The sequence below is a fragment of the Nycticebus coucang genome, chromosome 2 (genome assembly GCF_027406575.1).
Source record: "Nycticebus coucang isolate mNycCou1 chromosome 2, mNycCou1.pri, whole genome shotgun sequence".
NCBI lineage: Eukaryota > Metazoa > Chordata > Mammalia > Primates > Lorisidae > Nycticebus > Nycticebus coucang.
Genome location: NC_069781.1, coordinates 154,669,916 through 154,685,406, shown reverse-complemented (window position 1 = coordinate 154,685,406; position 15,491 = coordinate 154,669,916). Strand labels below are relative to the sequence as shown.

At 46.2% G+C, this 15,491-nt stretch overlaps 1 protein-coding gene across 2 annotated transcripts in view; it reads left to right on the top strand.

The window, feature by feature from the left end:
* Window positions 1-14,063: 14,063 nt before the first annotated feature.
* Window positions 14,064-15,491, top strand: part of CES5A (carboxylesterase 5A) — a 33,193-nt gene continuing 31,765 nt past the window's right edge. Inside the window, exon 1 of one of the 2 annotated variants that reach the window (XM_053602095.1) lies at window positions 14,064-14,463. In XM_053602095.1, coding sequence (XP_053458070.1) covers window positions 14,325-14,463 — 139 coding nt within the window. In that variant the 5' untranslated portion in view covers window positions 14,064-14,324. The remainder of the gene's footprint in view (window positions 14,464-15,491) is intronic. The other variant, XM_053602092.1, reaches the window with a different exon arrangement.

Here is a 15,491-nt window from a genome sequence, read left to right as displayed (position 1 = left end):
TAACTGTAGAAATAAACAAAATCATAATTGCTTGTGTTTTTGATATCAAGCTGCAACACTTTCTAAGATAGTAACCCACACTGATCGATTTTCAAGTATTAAACCAACCTGCACACCAGGAATAAACCTTATTTGGTTGTGATGAATGCTTTTATGTATCACTGGGTTTGAATTACTAATATTTTAAAACATTTTTTTCACTTAAGTCCATAAGAGATACCAATATTTAATTTTTATATTCTCATGAGGTCTTTGGTGGGTTTTAGATCTCATTATAACAAGTTGGGAAGTATTCCCTACTTTTTTGTTTTCAGAAAGAGTTCCTACAAGATTGACATTAATTGATTCTAATACCCTTGCTCAGGAACCTTATCCACATTTACCTCCTCAAAGTCCGCAAACAATAAAATTAAAATAAAAAGCCATTTCATTCAAGTCCATATCTGGAACATTATGGTGCCTCAAGGATGTCTGAATGTTCCTTGAAATTTGAGATTAGGTGACCTGATTTTCTTTTTTTAAGCTGTGTATTTCCTACAATCAAAAAGTTCAGGTTCTTTCATCATTTTTAAGGCTGTCTTGGGTCTCAAAATCTTTTTGTCTCTTCTTTGTCCTCCTTGACCTTCTATGATGGAATATATTGAAGAGATCCATCCTTCTTGGATGCATGAAGGTCTCCCAAAGACTCAGCTTATGCTCCTACTAATGGCCCTCAAAATTCCTTTTAGTGAGGGTGACTCTGATCTTTTCCTGGCTGGAAGGTCACTGTGACTTAGTTTTGAAATCCAATTGAGAGTCTGTAAGAAACTTCTACTTTAATACTAGTCCACTGTGATACTGTGAAATATATATCATTTGGTGATCTTTATCTCCCATTTCTTGACATACAGATCCTAAAGCCCTTTGAATCACTGCATTGATAAGACTATCTTTTGCGGGCAGTGCCTGTGGCTCCGTGGGTAGGGCACCGGTCCCATATACTGAGGGTGGCGGGTTCAAACCTGGTCTCAGCCAAACTGCAACAACAACAACAAAAGACTACCTTTTGCATGCTAATGAGATGAGCAGTGGCTGGGGATTCCTGGATAGCTCCAGCATGAGAGCTGATTGCCAAGAAAATGAACCATGTGATTAGGAGGTTGGAATTTTCAGTTCTACTCCTCACCTCCTAGGATGGGAAAGAGATTGAATATTTACCAACAGCCAGTGAAGTAATCAATCATGCCTATATAATGAAGCCTTCATATGTGGGTCATTATGAAAGTCTGAGATATACAAAAATCAAGAAGTGTAAAATCTTCAGAGATGGAAGCAAATGAAGCCCTACAGGCAACACATGTAAGTCGAGTAAGTTGAAACTTGCAGGAGTGAATCAGAAAGGATACCACTGACTGTGTTTCTTGGAAGTGAAATAATGGACCATAACATAGTCTGTCTCAAAACTTTCATAGTGGCCTACACAGAAACCCCAAACAACTGGGTTAGTAGAGCTTCTGGAGAATAGAACACATGGAGCTTCAGGGATTGGGGGTGGGGGGGTGATGTAACCAGGAAGGTCATGAAAGCTCTATCTTTCACATACCTTGTGCTATACATCTCTTCCATCTTGCTGTTCATCTATATTCTTTATGATATCGTTTACAATAAATGTGTAAATGTAGGTAAAGTGTTTCCCTGAGTTCTATGATTCACTTTACTAAAGGGAAAACCTGAGGGATTATGGGAACCCTCCTGACTCATAGCCAGTTGGTCAGAAGTACAGGCCACAACCTCCTGTGTGTGACTAGCATCTGAAGTGAGGGGTGGTCTTATGGGATCTGTGGGAGATATCTGTGCTATCTCCAGGTGGGTAGTGTTAGAATCGAATTGAATTAAAAGATACCCATCAGATATTTGTTGGAGAATTTCTAATGGCAAGCATCTGGGGTCAGAAGCATTTTGAATGATGTATGAAAACAGAGAGGAGAAAACACCATGGTTCTTTTTCTGTTTCTGGACCTACTAATTTCTAGTTCAGACCCTTTAGAGTCCTAGTAGGTGTCAGCATTGAATATTTTCCTGAATCTGGGTTACTCTAGGCCACCTTTGAGTACAGCTCCCCTGTAACTGTCAATTGGAGAGAGAAGCACATTCAAAAATTTTAACTTGTTTATTAAAGTCCTGTTCTTAGACTCTGAGGGTTACTGAGGGTGAAAAGTTAACCCAAAATGTCCCTGCCCTTATGCAGTCCGTACTCTGGTGGAGAGGCTGAATCCATGATTGTTAAGACTAGAGTCAGATCTAGATTTGAAGACCAGCTCTGTGACTGTCACTTAGCATTACTGTCTCTTAGTCTCTTCATCTATAAATAGAATAACAATGCGATCAACTCTATAGCATTTTGTGAAGATTTAATTTGATGATGCTTGTAAAATGCTTAGCACAGTGACTGACACAACCAATAAATGGAAATTGAAATCTTAGTTAGGTTTCCTCTAAAAGCAGAGCCTGAGACAAGGAAGGCAGTCCCAGGAATACGGGAATATGAGACACGATAACAGAAGAAAAGTGAATATAAGGGTATTTTGCTGAAATTTCTGTTATTGTCAGTGGGGGTCTTAATCCCACTGAGACCTATTGAACAATTAACAGAATGCCTGCTAGAATTGTTCATTTGAATGACAGCAAGAAGGCTCCATGCCCCTTTGGTTAAAGATTGTTCCTTCTGGGTTAAACTTGTGCATGGGTTGAACAGATTTTCATGACATGAGAAAGAGCCCTAGAGAGCTTTATGGCCCAGGATTGAGGTGAAACTTGACATGAAATGAGTCTGTTCTCCCAGAGAATAGTCAGCGCGGTTCTGAACCTGTGGGTCGAAGCCCGTGGGAACTATATTAAAGGGCCACGGCATTAGGAAGGTTGAGAACCACTGGTCTACAGCAACAACAGCTGAGATCAGAGATAGGGGATGGGGATGTGGTGTAGAACACCAGAGGTATCTGCTACAGTCCACCCATTGTTGCTCTTAGAGCTGCTCATCCCCCATGTTAATTTCATACTGTCACAGTCTTCATGGTGGTGCCAGATACAATCTTCATAAAAGACCTAACACTGGAAAGTTAGAGGAGCAAGTTCAGTGTCCTCTGCTGCAACAGGTGTTAAGTCCAAGTCTGCCAGGTGAAATGATCCAGACCCTCATCCGTAATTAATGTGAGTTCTTGGTTGACATGACTTGCCATGCTGAATTTTCTGTAACTGAACATAGAAGCACCAAGTGTACTGCAATTATATAGCATCACAGTTCTCTGTGGCAATCAGTATAGTAACTCCTTCCTTTGCCTCTGGCCCACTGGTATCCTGGAATACAGGATAACCAGGCAGCATTTGTAGTTTTAAGTTCAGTGGACTCTTTTCCTGTGTTGATCAGTCAACTGTGTTGACTTATGGGAGCATCCCTCCACCTCTGGGAAACAGGACCTGATATTCTGAGGAGCCTAGGCTTTGGGGAACAAGAAGTCCACATTCGCTGAGTCTTTGGGAGTGATGGTGATATTTCTTTCACCTCTTGAATCTCACACTGTTCTGTTTTAGCTAGAACAGGCTATAGCACCACATCGCAAGCATTGTGGAGGATATGCTTCTTTCTGTAGCACAATATTCCAACCCCACATGATGTTGCTATCAACTTGATGCATTAACTGATCTCTCATAGACTGTTCCATTGTGCTACTAGGCTCAGTGTTTCCAGCGGATTCAGCGTATGGTAAAACCAGTAGATCTTACAACAATTTGTTCACTCACTTATCCTTAACCATAAGATAGATCCCTTTTGCTGAGGTGATTGATGTTACCTGGGATTCCATGACAGCAAATTAGGCAACAGCCCTCAGTTGATGGGATTGGGAAAGGCACTATGGCCAGGAAAGGCAAACTCCTAAATAAACCCATATCTTGAGTAGATATCTCTTCTGGTAAGAATGAGTCACTGTTCTACCCCTCTGGCCTAAAGTAGGAGTCTAATATAACCAACTTTTTTGTTGTTGTTTTATTTAAACTTTTATTTATTTCAAAATATAAATTAAGGAGATACAAGTGTTTTTGTTGCATGGATATTTTGTATAATGCATAAGTCAGGGCTTTTTGGTGTGTCCATCACCAGAACAGTGATCATTTTACCCAATAGGTAAGTTTTTATGGCATACTCACCCTCTTGCCCTACTCTTTGTCAGTTTCTCATGTCCCTTCTCTTGTTTTGGGACCATGGGTACCCATTTATTAGCTTCGATTTATTAGTGGGACTATATGGTCTTTGCTTTTCCATTCCCGAGATACTTCACTCAGGATAATGGTCTCCAATTCACTCCATGTTTCTACAAATGATATTTTTTCACTCCTTCCTTATGGCTTAGTACTCCATGGTGTGTGTGTGTATATGTTTATATATACATATCATGTTTTCTTTATCCACTCATGAAGGCAGATAATGCTTAAGCATGAGATCAAGAGAGTCTCGGTGAGGGCTTAAGAACAAGTAGTGGGAGGGCACACAGAGTTGAACTGCAGACTGAGAACCTCAGCCTGGATGTGCTGGTGAGAGGCATGCCAGCATTGCCAAGAAGCTTAGTGGTGGCCCTCTGCAGGCCAGGGGGCACAGAGGAGAGGTGACCCCAGAGCTGGGTTCATTGACATCCATGGGGAAGACGGAGCCACTCAGAGGCTGGATGGTGGCTCTTAACTGCCAGAAAGCAGGAGGCTGCAATTACTTTAATGATCACCAAAGCCAGAGGATCAGACAAGGGGGTTCGACTTGTAAGGACTGGAGGAGATGGTTGATAGAGCACACCATCTATAGGGACAAAATAGGCAGGCCATCATCATGGAAAATGCAAGAATGGAGGAGCAGCACAAGGCTGAGGTTGTCCAGTAAAATGCCATAAATCTTTGCTCACTTCCCAGATCTGAGCTAATTTTCAGATCTAGAAACCATTAAACATAAAGGTGGCCAGACCCTTAGAAAAACAGGATCTTCAAAATTACAGCAAGCGTATACAATGACAATTTCCCCAGTTCTTTTCCAAAGGGATCTGTGGCTGTTTTCTTGGGAGACTGTCTGCTTAGCAAGTATTTCCAGGACTTTAGGACAGAGTTTGAAGTGACCCTGCTGTCCAGTGACCCAAAGTGTCATTAAAACCCCCTGTTAAAGTGGGGACCTACAGGAGCCCCAGCTAAAGATTGGCTCATAGTGGGCTCACTGGGTCAATGGACTCCATCCTGTAAGGACCTAAACAATGATAGTGTGGCAGTCCCTCTCACAGCTTCATTTAACACACAAGTCTGGCACTGGTAGGAACTGATGCACCCTGGAGAATGGAGACTCTACAGACTCAACCAAGCAGTCACCCTGATCACAGCCGCTGTGTGTGGTGCGGCATCCTTGCTTGATCTGACTTATAAGGACTCCATCACAAGGTATGCAGCCATTGATTTGGTGACCTCAGACTTTTAAATTCCAACTAAAGAAGACCAGAACAATTCATTTATGCAAGGGATGAATAATATTCACTTAAAGGGCGAATTTTCCCACTGTCTGTTATAATATAGTCCAAGGACAGCTGGATTACCTGGATATCTCAGGGACATCACACTCACCTGCTACATTTACAACTCCATGCTCATTGGACAGCCCTCTGAGGCCTTGTCTTCCAGAGGGTGGGAGATTAGCCCCATGGAAATTCAAAAACCTGACACTTCAGTGAAGGTTTTAGGAATCAGGGTCAGGGTTAGGGTCAGGATATACTGGGATATCCCCTCTAAATGAAATGTAAGTCATCTTGCAACTCTTGTTAAAAAGAAGGAAGCAAAGCATCCTGGGATTCTGTAGGCAATACATGCCACACCCAGCCAGATGGCTCTGGCCCAAATACCAATTGACATTAAAGACCACCAGCTGTGAGGGGAGGGGGTTCTTCAGAGGGAATGGCACTGACAAGTCCAGGCTGTGGAGCAATCAGTCCTGCTGTCTGGGTGATGTGGTCTGGCAGACCTAGCATGATGGAGATGTCAGTGATAGGAGAAGATGTGGGTGGAACTTATTGCAAGTTCTCATGGGAAAATCATGATGCAGATCCCTGGAATTTTGGAGTGAGGCCATGCATGCTGTAACACAGAATCGTACCCCTTTGAGAATTATCTTGTGGTGCATTACTAGGTCCTGGCAGAGAAGGACCCAGTGTACTAGACTGTGACCATTCATCCAGAACTTCTCATTTGATGTCCTGGCTGAAAATCCCTTTGGGAAGGACAGGGGTATGTTTACTGGTATATATTTGTAGTGACCCAGTCCCCTTCAAACAATGAGTTTAGTAAGTTTGGTAAGTAGTTTAGATCTGGAAGGATTTAGTAAGGGATTGTGATTTTCCATTGTTATGGCTGACATAAAACTTCTCATCAGATCTTGACTGTTTCTGGTTTTACAAGTTAAACAACATTCAATCTGGCCATCTGCCAACCTTACTTCTAGGAAAGGGACCTATGTTCATTTACTTGGCTGACCCTGGCTGCCCTGTTGCATTTACTGCCCATTAAGGTAATTACTCCTGCCTTACCTCAGATGGTTAAGCAGCACAACCTGGCCCTGCTATTCCAGACTCATTCACATTTACCTGAGCGACCATTTCCACAGTATCTCTGCCTGTTATTAACCCTGACCTAACAAAGGTTGTCAACAGTGGGATTATCAAAAAAGAATTCCTAGGCCAAGTGTGGTGGCTCACGCCTAGCACTTTGGGAGGCCAAGTTGTGTAGATCGCCTGAGCTCAAGAGTATAAGACCATCCTGTGCAAAAGCGAGACCCTGTCTCTACTAAAAATGGAAAAACTACCTGTGTGTTGTGGCAGACACCTGTAGTCCCAGCTACTCGGGAGGCTGAGGCAGGAGGTTCACTGGAACCCAGGACTTTGGGGTTGCTGTGAGCTAGGGTGCCACAGCAAACATCCCAGGGCAAGAATGACACTTGGTCTAGAAAAAAAAAGAAAAAAGAATTCCTTACTGTGCTGATGAAGGGATCCCCTGGGCATTCTTGGGAAACATCATCAGGTGGTGGTTCCTTGTTCTAAAAAATGCATTTATTCTAACAGCCCCACATCCCTGTACCTTCTGGACCCTTCATCAGTACTCTGCTCTGGCAATTCTAGCATCTCCATCTCACGTGCTGCAGGCTGTCACTGTATCCTCCCTTGTAGCATGTTAGGACCACCCCGAGACATTATCTCAGGACAGTAAGTCCTGCATTATGAGAACGTGCTCTTGTGTTTACAGTTCTCCCCTTGTTCAGGCTATGCTTAAACCTGGCCCTCCTTCCTGGACTGGGACAATGCATAGGATGATCTGGATGAAGAAAAGCTCTCTCCTGCGGGATAAGGCTGTTCATTGTTACCAGGGTAGGTGTGTCTGCTCTTAGTTTGTAAGGAGAGAGCTGCTTCTGCAAGTTGGAGAGTTTAGGAGAATCTGGGTGTTTGTGGTTCTCAAAGGCATGCACCCAATGTTCCCATTCCGTGTCTCAGGAATCATTCCCCACTAAGGTCCTAATTTTAGCTTAGGGGATCTTTCAAGGTTTTAAAGTCAACCTCCTTTGTAGTTTCTGCCACCCTTATAGGTAAACACTGGGTCTAATTTTTAGCATGGTCTAACTCTAGTTTCAGGAGATTTTTGTCTATTTTTTAAAAGCTTCCAGGAGGCCTTCAGATTTTCACAGCTATGTGGATAGCAGATCATCCGATATTTCCATTTTCTTCAAGACTTTAAAGGCAGTTAACAAAGCCAGGTAGCACCCTAATGCTCACAATTGCCACGGCCTGTATTCCCAGGTACCAGTGTTAATCACACCTCAGTGCTGCCCTTCCCTCTCGGCTGCATCCCAAACCACCACTGAGTGTCTTAAAACGCTGTTTGAGTGGTGGGACACCCAGTTTCAGAATTCCACTGGAAGTCTGCTCTCTAAGTTCCCTTCTAGGATCAACTAACCTAGTTTGGTTCCCTGAAAGCAGAGCTTGGGGCAGGGATTTAGATAAAAAGAGAGTTTATTTAGGAGGGGGTCCTGGGCAGGAGCAAGTGGAACGGAGGAGGAAAGAGAAGGTGCAAGGTGTCCTGAGGCTGCTGCAGCGTCAGTGGGAGCCCAGCACCTCGAGTCAAGAGTTTGGTTTAACATGAACATTGAGATGGGTCTGAAGAAATAGGTGATGAGAAGGAGGCCCTCAGACTCCCTGTCCCTGGGCCTGTGCTGGTGAGAGGGGCATCACCCGGGACCCTGATTCCGTCGGCAGTGTATCTTTCCTTTGTTTCATCCACCTGCGGGCTGGTTTCCACCATGAGGCAGCTGCCTTTGCTCTCCTGCCTTCAAAGGTTCCCTTAGCCTCCCCTTATGAAAGTGGGGAGTGGGCTTTGATCTCCACCACCTTTCAATGTTCTAAGCCAAGCCTCACACTGAGCTCTCAGCTCTCACCAAGGTTTTCTCCCTCAGGGTTTTAGCAGAGCCATCTGGGAAAGCAGGGAGAGCCCATCAAAGGTCTGTGTCCCTCAGGGGCCATTCAGGTCACTGGTCTGTGCTATTAATGGGGACATCAAAGTCCAAGGAAGTGATATCAAGTGGTTATTCATCTTTCTAGAAGATTAGGTGATTCTTTTCATGGCCCAAGAACTGCAGCAACTAGCCTGCCCTCCTGATCTTCCTGTTGCTCCTCACTCCTTCTACTGTCGTTCCCCAAATCGCAAAGTCTGCAGCTTGGAGGCAGGAAACATGGGCTTGAGTCTCAGTGGTGCTATTTCTCAGCCTTTCTGGCTTGCAGAATCTCAGTCTTCTCATCTATAAAATGGGAATGATTGTATTAAATTACGTAACACATGCAAAGAAAGCGTTTATCCCGAGGCTTGGTACCTACAAGGCATTCTACAAATGAACTCTAGTGTCACTGTTTCCTGACATCATCAGCGTTTCCCAACAAGCAGGCCCTGTACACAGGGGATGCCTGATAATCAGATGTGGTGCGCAGACAGAACAACAAACAGAAGACAGAGTTAGTGAACCATTTCCTCTAGTTCTCTTTGCATTCTGATTCTGTAGAAGAGAGACACTCAATTCGGAGGTAGAATGTCTTTTATATATATCTAATGGTTGTTAATTTCCATTTTTAATAAAGAGGGAATACCCTGCTCCATCGGTTAATGGTAGATACTTATCAGTCTGGTAAACACAGTCCTATTCGGTAGTTAAAACAATCTCTTTAGGTGCAACGATCTTTTCCAAATATATCCACACCCTCTCAGACTTTCTTCCCACCCTACCCACACTCGTCACTAGTCTGGCTGTATGTGTTGAGGAAAGCCAATCAGGCCCCATGAGAAAATGAGAGGGAGCTTGGACTCACTTGTAGAGGTCTCCCCAGCACTTTCCCTCTGCACCAGGCTCCTGGGAGGATGGAGGATAATATTTTCTAAAATGGTGAGCTCACAGTCTAGACCAAACCCTGCTGACCCTCCGCTGATGACCCAGTGGCACACTCCAGTCCTGACTAGCACTCAATGCTCTGCTCCTGCCTAGGCCAGGCTGAGATCCATCCTATTCCAAAGCCTGGAAGTGCCTCTGTAGCTCCCAGCAAGACTATAATCTCCTCCCAGTTGTCTCTTGAGGGACCCTAGGGGACATAGGAGAAGCTGTGATGGACACATGCCTGGAAACGCCAGTGGTGTGCTCTCAAGAAGGGAGCTGGTCATGGCTACAACTAATTAGAAAGTGAGAGAGGTTGGAAAAGCAGAGTGCTAAGGGGTTCTGGAGGCTGAGGGAAAAGTTCTTGGAAGAGGTTTGTGGAGGGCCCTTATACAATGTATCGATCAGGCACAAAAACAGGATGGCGGAGGCATACTTTAGGAAACCTGCTTGCGGGCTGCGCCCTGGCAACAACCTTGCCGCCAGTGCCCTTTGCGCTCATTGGAGAGATATCTAGGTCAAGAAACCGCAATAACAGGATGTGTCCTAGAGTATATATACAGAGTGCTGTAAACAAGGTTAGAGAGGGCTTTTCCATCCTGCTCTCCCCGGACAAGGTTAGAGGGCTTTTCCATCCTGCTCTCCCCGGACAAGCTGCTTGCCCCCGATAATAAACCTGCTGAAAGCTGACTGCGTTGGTGTGTTCGTCCCTGCTGGCCCGCGGCCGACCGACACTGACAACTGGTGCCGAAACCCGGGAACTTCAGGATCCCCTCTCGAGACTGCTTTCAGCTGACAGGTAAGCCGCCCCCCGTGCCGGGTTTGTCCGGGTAGCCCCACCAGGTAGATAAGTGGTGGGAGAGACTTCTGCGGTAGCCGCAGAGCTTGTAAGGGAGGAGAAGGGATCCGGCTCGCGACAAAAGCGAGGGCCCGCGTTCAAAGCGGGGGAAGAAAAGGGATCCAGCTCACGACAAAAGCGAGGGCCCGCGATCAGAGCGGGGGAGGAAAAGGGATCCAGCTCGGGACAAAAGCGAGGGCCCGCGATCAGAGCGGGGGATTGTGTACACGGGTCATTGGCCATGACCATAGTGGCAGGTGTTAGTCTTTTGTTAAGTGTGTGTACTGTCTGGTGTTCATGACCCCTTTTGTTGTATCTGTCTTGAGTCTGAGTGAGAACAGCAGTTCGTTGCCTGTCCTCGTTCAACACAATCTTCTTCATTTTTAATTTTTTAACTTTGGATGCCAAAGGGCAAACAGCAGCAGACCGTCACTGCCTTGGTCACCAAACCAGCTCCCCAGTGCAAGTGCGCTGGAAGGATGTCCTTACCGGCCAATGGCCTGGCCCAGACCCGGTTCTCATCTGGAACCGAGGTGCAGTTTGTGTTTCTCCACAGGACCAGAGCTCCCCTGTGTGGGTCCCGGAAAGACTCACCCGTCTAGTGAACCCCTCACACGATGAAGCCGCCCCATGGAGCCACATCGAAGCGCGACTTCGGAGTCACCGCGGCCCTTGTCACGGCCATCGCCACAGCCCTTGCAGCCGCAGCCACCGCGACTGCAGCCCTTGCCACTGCGGTCCCCACCGCTACTGCTGTCAACCAATTGTCCGCCTCAGTTGCGGAGGCCCTGCACACCCAAACCGCTGCGGTCGGACACCTTCTGTTGTTGGTCGATTAGGGAGTGGACATTTTGCAGCAGCGGGTGGATGATGTGGAGAGATGCCTCTCCTTTGGTTGTTTAGTTCCTTGTGTGTTACCCCCACAATTTTTGAACCTAATGGTACCCTGCGTAATGCTTCCGCCAAAAACAACAACCAGACCACATCATCGTCCAGCAGGCCCTCCTCGCCCTCCAAGCAGGAGGTTCCCCCCAAATCTGAATTAGCATGCTGGACCAGTAGCCAATGACGGGTAAGATCCCCCCCCCCCCCAGGTAGATCAACCTAAGACAGAGGACAGGCCACCGCTGCCTGTACCCTCAATGACGGGTAAGACTATACTCGGACAGGGGGACAACCTAAGACAAGCATGGTCACAACTCGCAATAAATAAATAAAAAGGGGGAGATGTGGAGAGCCCTTATACAATGTATCGATCAGGCACAAAAACAGGATGGCGGAGGCGTACTTTAGGAAACCTGCTTGCAGGCTGCGCCCTGGCAACAACCTTGCCGCCCGTGCCCTTTGCGCTCATTGGAGAGATATCTAGGTCAAGAAACCGCAATAACAGGATGTGTCCTAGAGTATATATACAGAGTGCTGTAAACAAGGTTAGAGAGGGCTTTTCCATCCTGCTCTCCCCGGACAAGGTTAGAGGGCTTTTCCATCCTGCTCTCCCCGGACAAGGTTAGAGGGCTTTTCCATCCTGCTCTCCCCGGACAAGCTGCTTGCCCCTGATAATAAACTTGCTGAAAGCTGACTACGATGGTGTGTTCGTCCCTGCTGGTCGGCGGCCGAGCGACACCGACAAGGTTCTTGGCAGAAGTGGCAGTTGAATTGGGCTTGAAAGGATAAGAATCTGGAGAAGACAAATATCCAAAATGGGGGCAGGGGAGGGATTTGACAAAAAGATGGGACATGTGAAGTCACTTTAAAACTGTTCAATGAACAGTAGTGATTCTGGGCAGATGGAAGGATTGAGTTTGGGGGCAGGGAGAATATTTTTGGTGGCAGTTAGGGAGGGCCAGAGAAGAAATATGATCTAAGAAGTCTTGAGGTTGCCAAGAAGGCTGTAGACAGAATGGACACTCAAGATCCAGTTGGCAGGCCCAGCTGAGATGCCATTCTGAGAAGGCAAAATCTATACTTTCAGAGCCACTCACCTGTCCTGGAAGCAACAATTTTCTTTCTCTTCTCAGAAACTTTTCAGCTTCTCCAGCCAGTGCTGATTCTTCTGGCATCACAAGGCAGGTCTGGAAACCTCATTCATACTTGGGTCTCTGGAACTTATAACCCTACAGTGTCTGTTCAGTTGTCACCATAATATGGGGACACTGAGGCCCAGAGGAAAGAAAGGATTTTTTTCAAGGATACCCTTGGTTCTGAAGAACAATCAACATAGAACCCAGTTCTCTGTTAAGGATCTCAAGGTCACAAGCAAGGGCATTTAGCTGCTTAGGGCTGCCGTAACAGGAACAGCTCACACGGAAAGGCAGGGAAAGGGAAGGAATCACAGTCTTCTTCACAGCTTTTTAAAGAACAGTGTGTAGGTGGGTCTTAGCAAGCAAGATTTAGACTCAGTCTAGTAAACGTTATTGACTACCTACAATATGGCCAGGACATGAGCTAAGTGCTTTGATATCTAAAAAGCTATAAGTCTTTGCATCCTCTCGACAACAAATATGTCTATAAACATGCATTAAGGTATTTATATTCTCAGTGTTAAATCTGAAAAAGTAAACCCTGCAGGCAAGACGGAAACGCTTTAGAAATGCCCACCCATCCTCCGTTCACCTCCAGAGATTTATGCTCAACTCAAAGATGGACAGATTGAACATGCAGACATCTAATAAAAAACAATCTTTTTCATCCTTTGCCCCAGCTCATAGTTCTCAGCCATCATCATACCTAGGGACTGGTGTCCACTGTTGTTCACTGGATTTCATGGGCAATTTGAAAGATTTTCAAGGTTAATTTGAACCATATGATCGTTGCTAAATTAAGAATCAAACCTTCACCTAAGTTTCTGCTGCAGTCTTTCTTTCCATAATTCCCTGCACTTTCAGCAGCACATCAGGAGTGGAGTTGGAATTGGGGAAAAGAGATTATTTCCTGTTGGAGGAGTTCAAATCCTCTGATGCAAATCCCCTTGGGTAAAGTGCCTCAGGCAGTCAGGTAGCCTCTGGCTATGACCTTGAGGAAGGCCTCCCTGCTTGTTTGTGCAGAGTTCTGTATCCAGCAGGCACTTAATACCTGCTTGTGGCTCCTCTGCCTCTCTCATAAAGTGACTACTCTGGGAAACCTGTGCATTAGATGGATGCTTTTCGAACAGGCTATGGCTATTGTTACATCCCAGAGGCCTGCCCCCACATCATCAGAGGCTGGGCAGGAGGATACATTTTCAAGTGCCCTAGATAATTCTCACCCTGTCAGCATAGCCCCGAATGTTTGAAAAGCCCCTTCCTGGACCCTTTCCCTAAATGAGGCGTGGAGACTGCTGAGGGCAGGCTGGTGCTGCTCCTGGGTCCTGACCTGGATCTCATTATGACTCACCAGCTGATTTTCAGAACAGCTTTATAATGGATAGAGCACTGCAGTGAGAGCCCAGAATGCCAAGATGGGGTCCGGCAGAGCTGCTTTTTGTGATTTCACCACCTTGTGCCTGTCTCCAGACCAGAACTGCAGACGGCTGGCCTAAGACGAAACTGGTAGAAATGCTGTGTTGTGCTCACATGGTGACTTTCTAAAAAATTGAGGCTACCTTTAAAAATAGAGCAATGCCATGGACTGCTGTTTTGGCCTGCATACACCGTCACAGGCCTCATGTTTCTAGAGCTGAGAAATCACGGCCTGCACAGAGCATGGGCTGCCCGGCTTCCCGCAGCCCCTCACCCTCTCCTGGTCAGTGTCATTCATCGTGCTTGCTTGCTGCCTTCACAGCCCCTGGAGGCATCTGACTTTGAGATCTCTGGCTTACCTGATCTGGAATGTCCTTTCTAATTCTAGTGTATCTACCAGTCCAAAGCCTACCAAATTAGCTTTCCTCAGTTCAAGAGTTAATCATCAGCTTCTTATGTAAATCAGAACAGGAAAGTCTTGCTTAGCCAATTCCTCTGAAAATATTGGTCTGATGCTATTCTTCACTATCCTTGAGACCTCTATCTGCCTGCTTGCATCTGCCTGTCACCAGGAAGCCCTTGCTGGCCCATGACCGAAGTTCCCTGGGGCCAACAGCTGCTGGGAATGTCCAGTGAGACCAGGTGGCCCAGCAGGATGGATGGGGATTGGGTGCACCCAGGGAAGGCCTTGATCTGGGCTGTTGGGTTCCTTGCAGCCACCGCCAAGGGTGAGATATCCAGGGCTCTCAGAATATGGGATGGGGGAGGAATTTCTGCTGGTGGGAAGTAAGTCATTTTTCAGAGGTCTCTGAGGGCCTATGGAAGGGTACATGACATCCTCAGGGTGCCAATGTCCTAGCATTGCTAAGAGCCATGGGCCATAGCTTCCTTCTTGGACACGGGGATGGCACTGAAGACCTTGGTTCTACCCTTAGGTTGCTCAGACCTTGCAAGGGACTTGGAGGGGATCTGTTCTGGGCAGCGGGGGAGGGGTGTGGGGCAGAGTTTGTGCTTCTGCAGGCCTGGCTGCAGAGATGGACTTTGGTAAGGAAGTGCCATTAGCAACAGCGCCAAGACACCAGGTCCTGCTAAGTAAGCAGTTTGGCAATGTGCTTCTCAAGGCTCCACATTCTGTGTGGAAACCAAGATGCTTGCACGCCAGTCTCCCAAAGTGCCATCATCATGTCATCATACCCCTAGAAGTGGATACATTGATTTCAGGTGGCATCTGTGTGTGAATTTTAGATTTTTGTCAATTAATATTTATTACATATTTATTCAAAAGCATATGCTTAACTCATATGCTTTTTTTGTGCAGAGTTCTGTATCCAGCAGGCGTACATCAGTAGCTGTGATGGTTTAGGAGTCCTCTAGATAAAATTTTAAAAGGAGTTTATTCAAATTTCATTTTGAGAAAAATAAAAAGCCAGTAATCATACAGGTGATACACAGATGTCCAAGCAACTATGCCGGTAGGTATGGAAAGGACAGAAGGGTGAGAAGCCCTGGGCAGATGATTTGGTGGGGTCTTAGGATCTGTGGAGCCTGCCCGGTGTTGGTCCTGCGGATGAGGGAAAGCCTCTGCACAGCAGAAGGGAGAAACATCCCCAAGTGAACTGGGAAAAAGGTTGTGGCTTGGAGCTGGCTCCTGGCAGAAACTAAGTCAGTGCTCTGAAGTGACTTCTAAGGTAATTTTGGAGGAAGCAGTGGGCATGGATTCATGGGGAGGGACCCCAGATACTTCTTGTTGCACAGA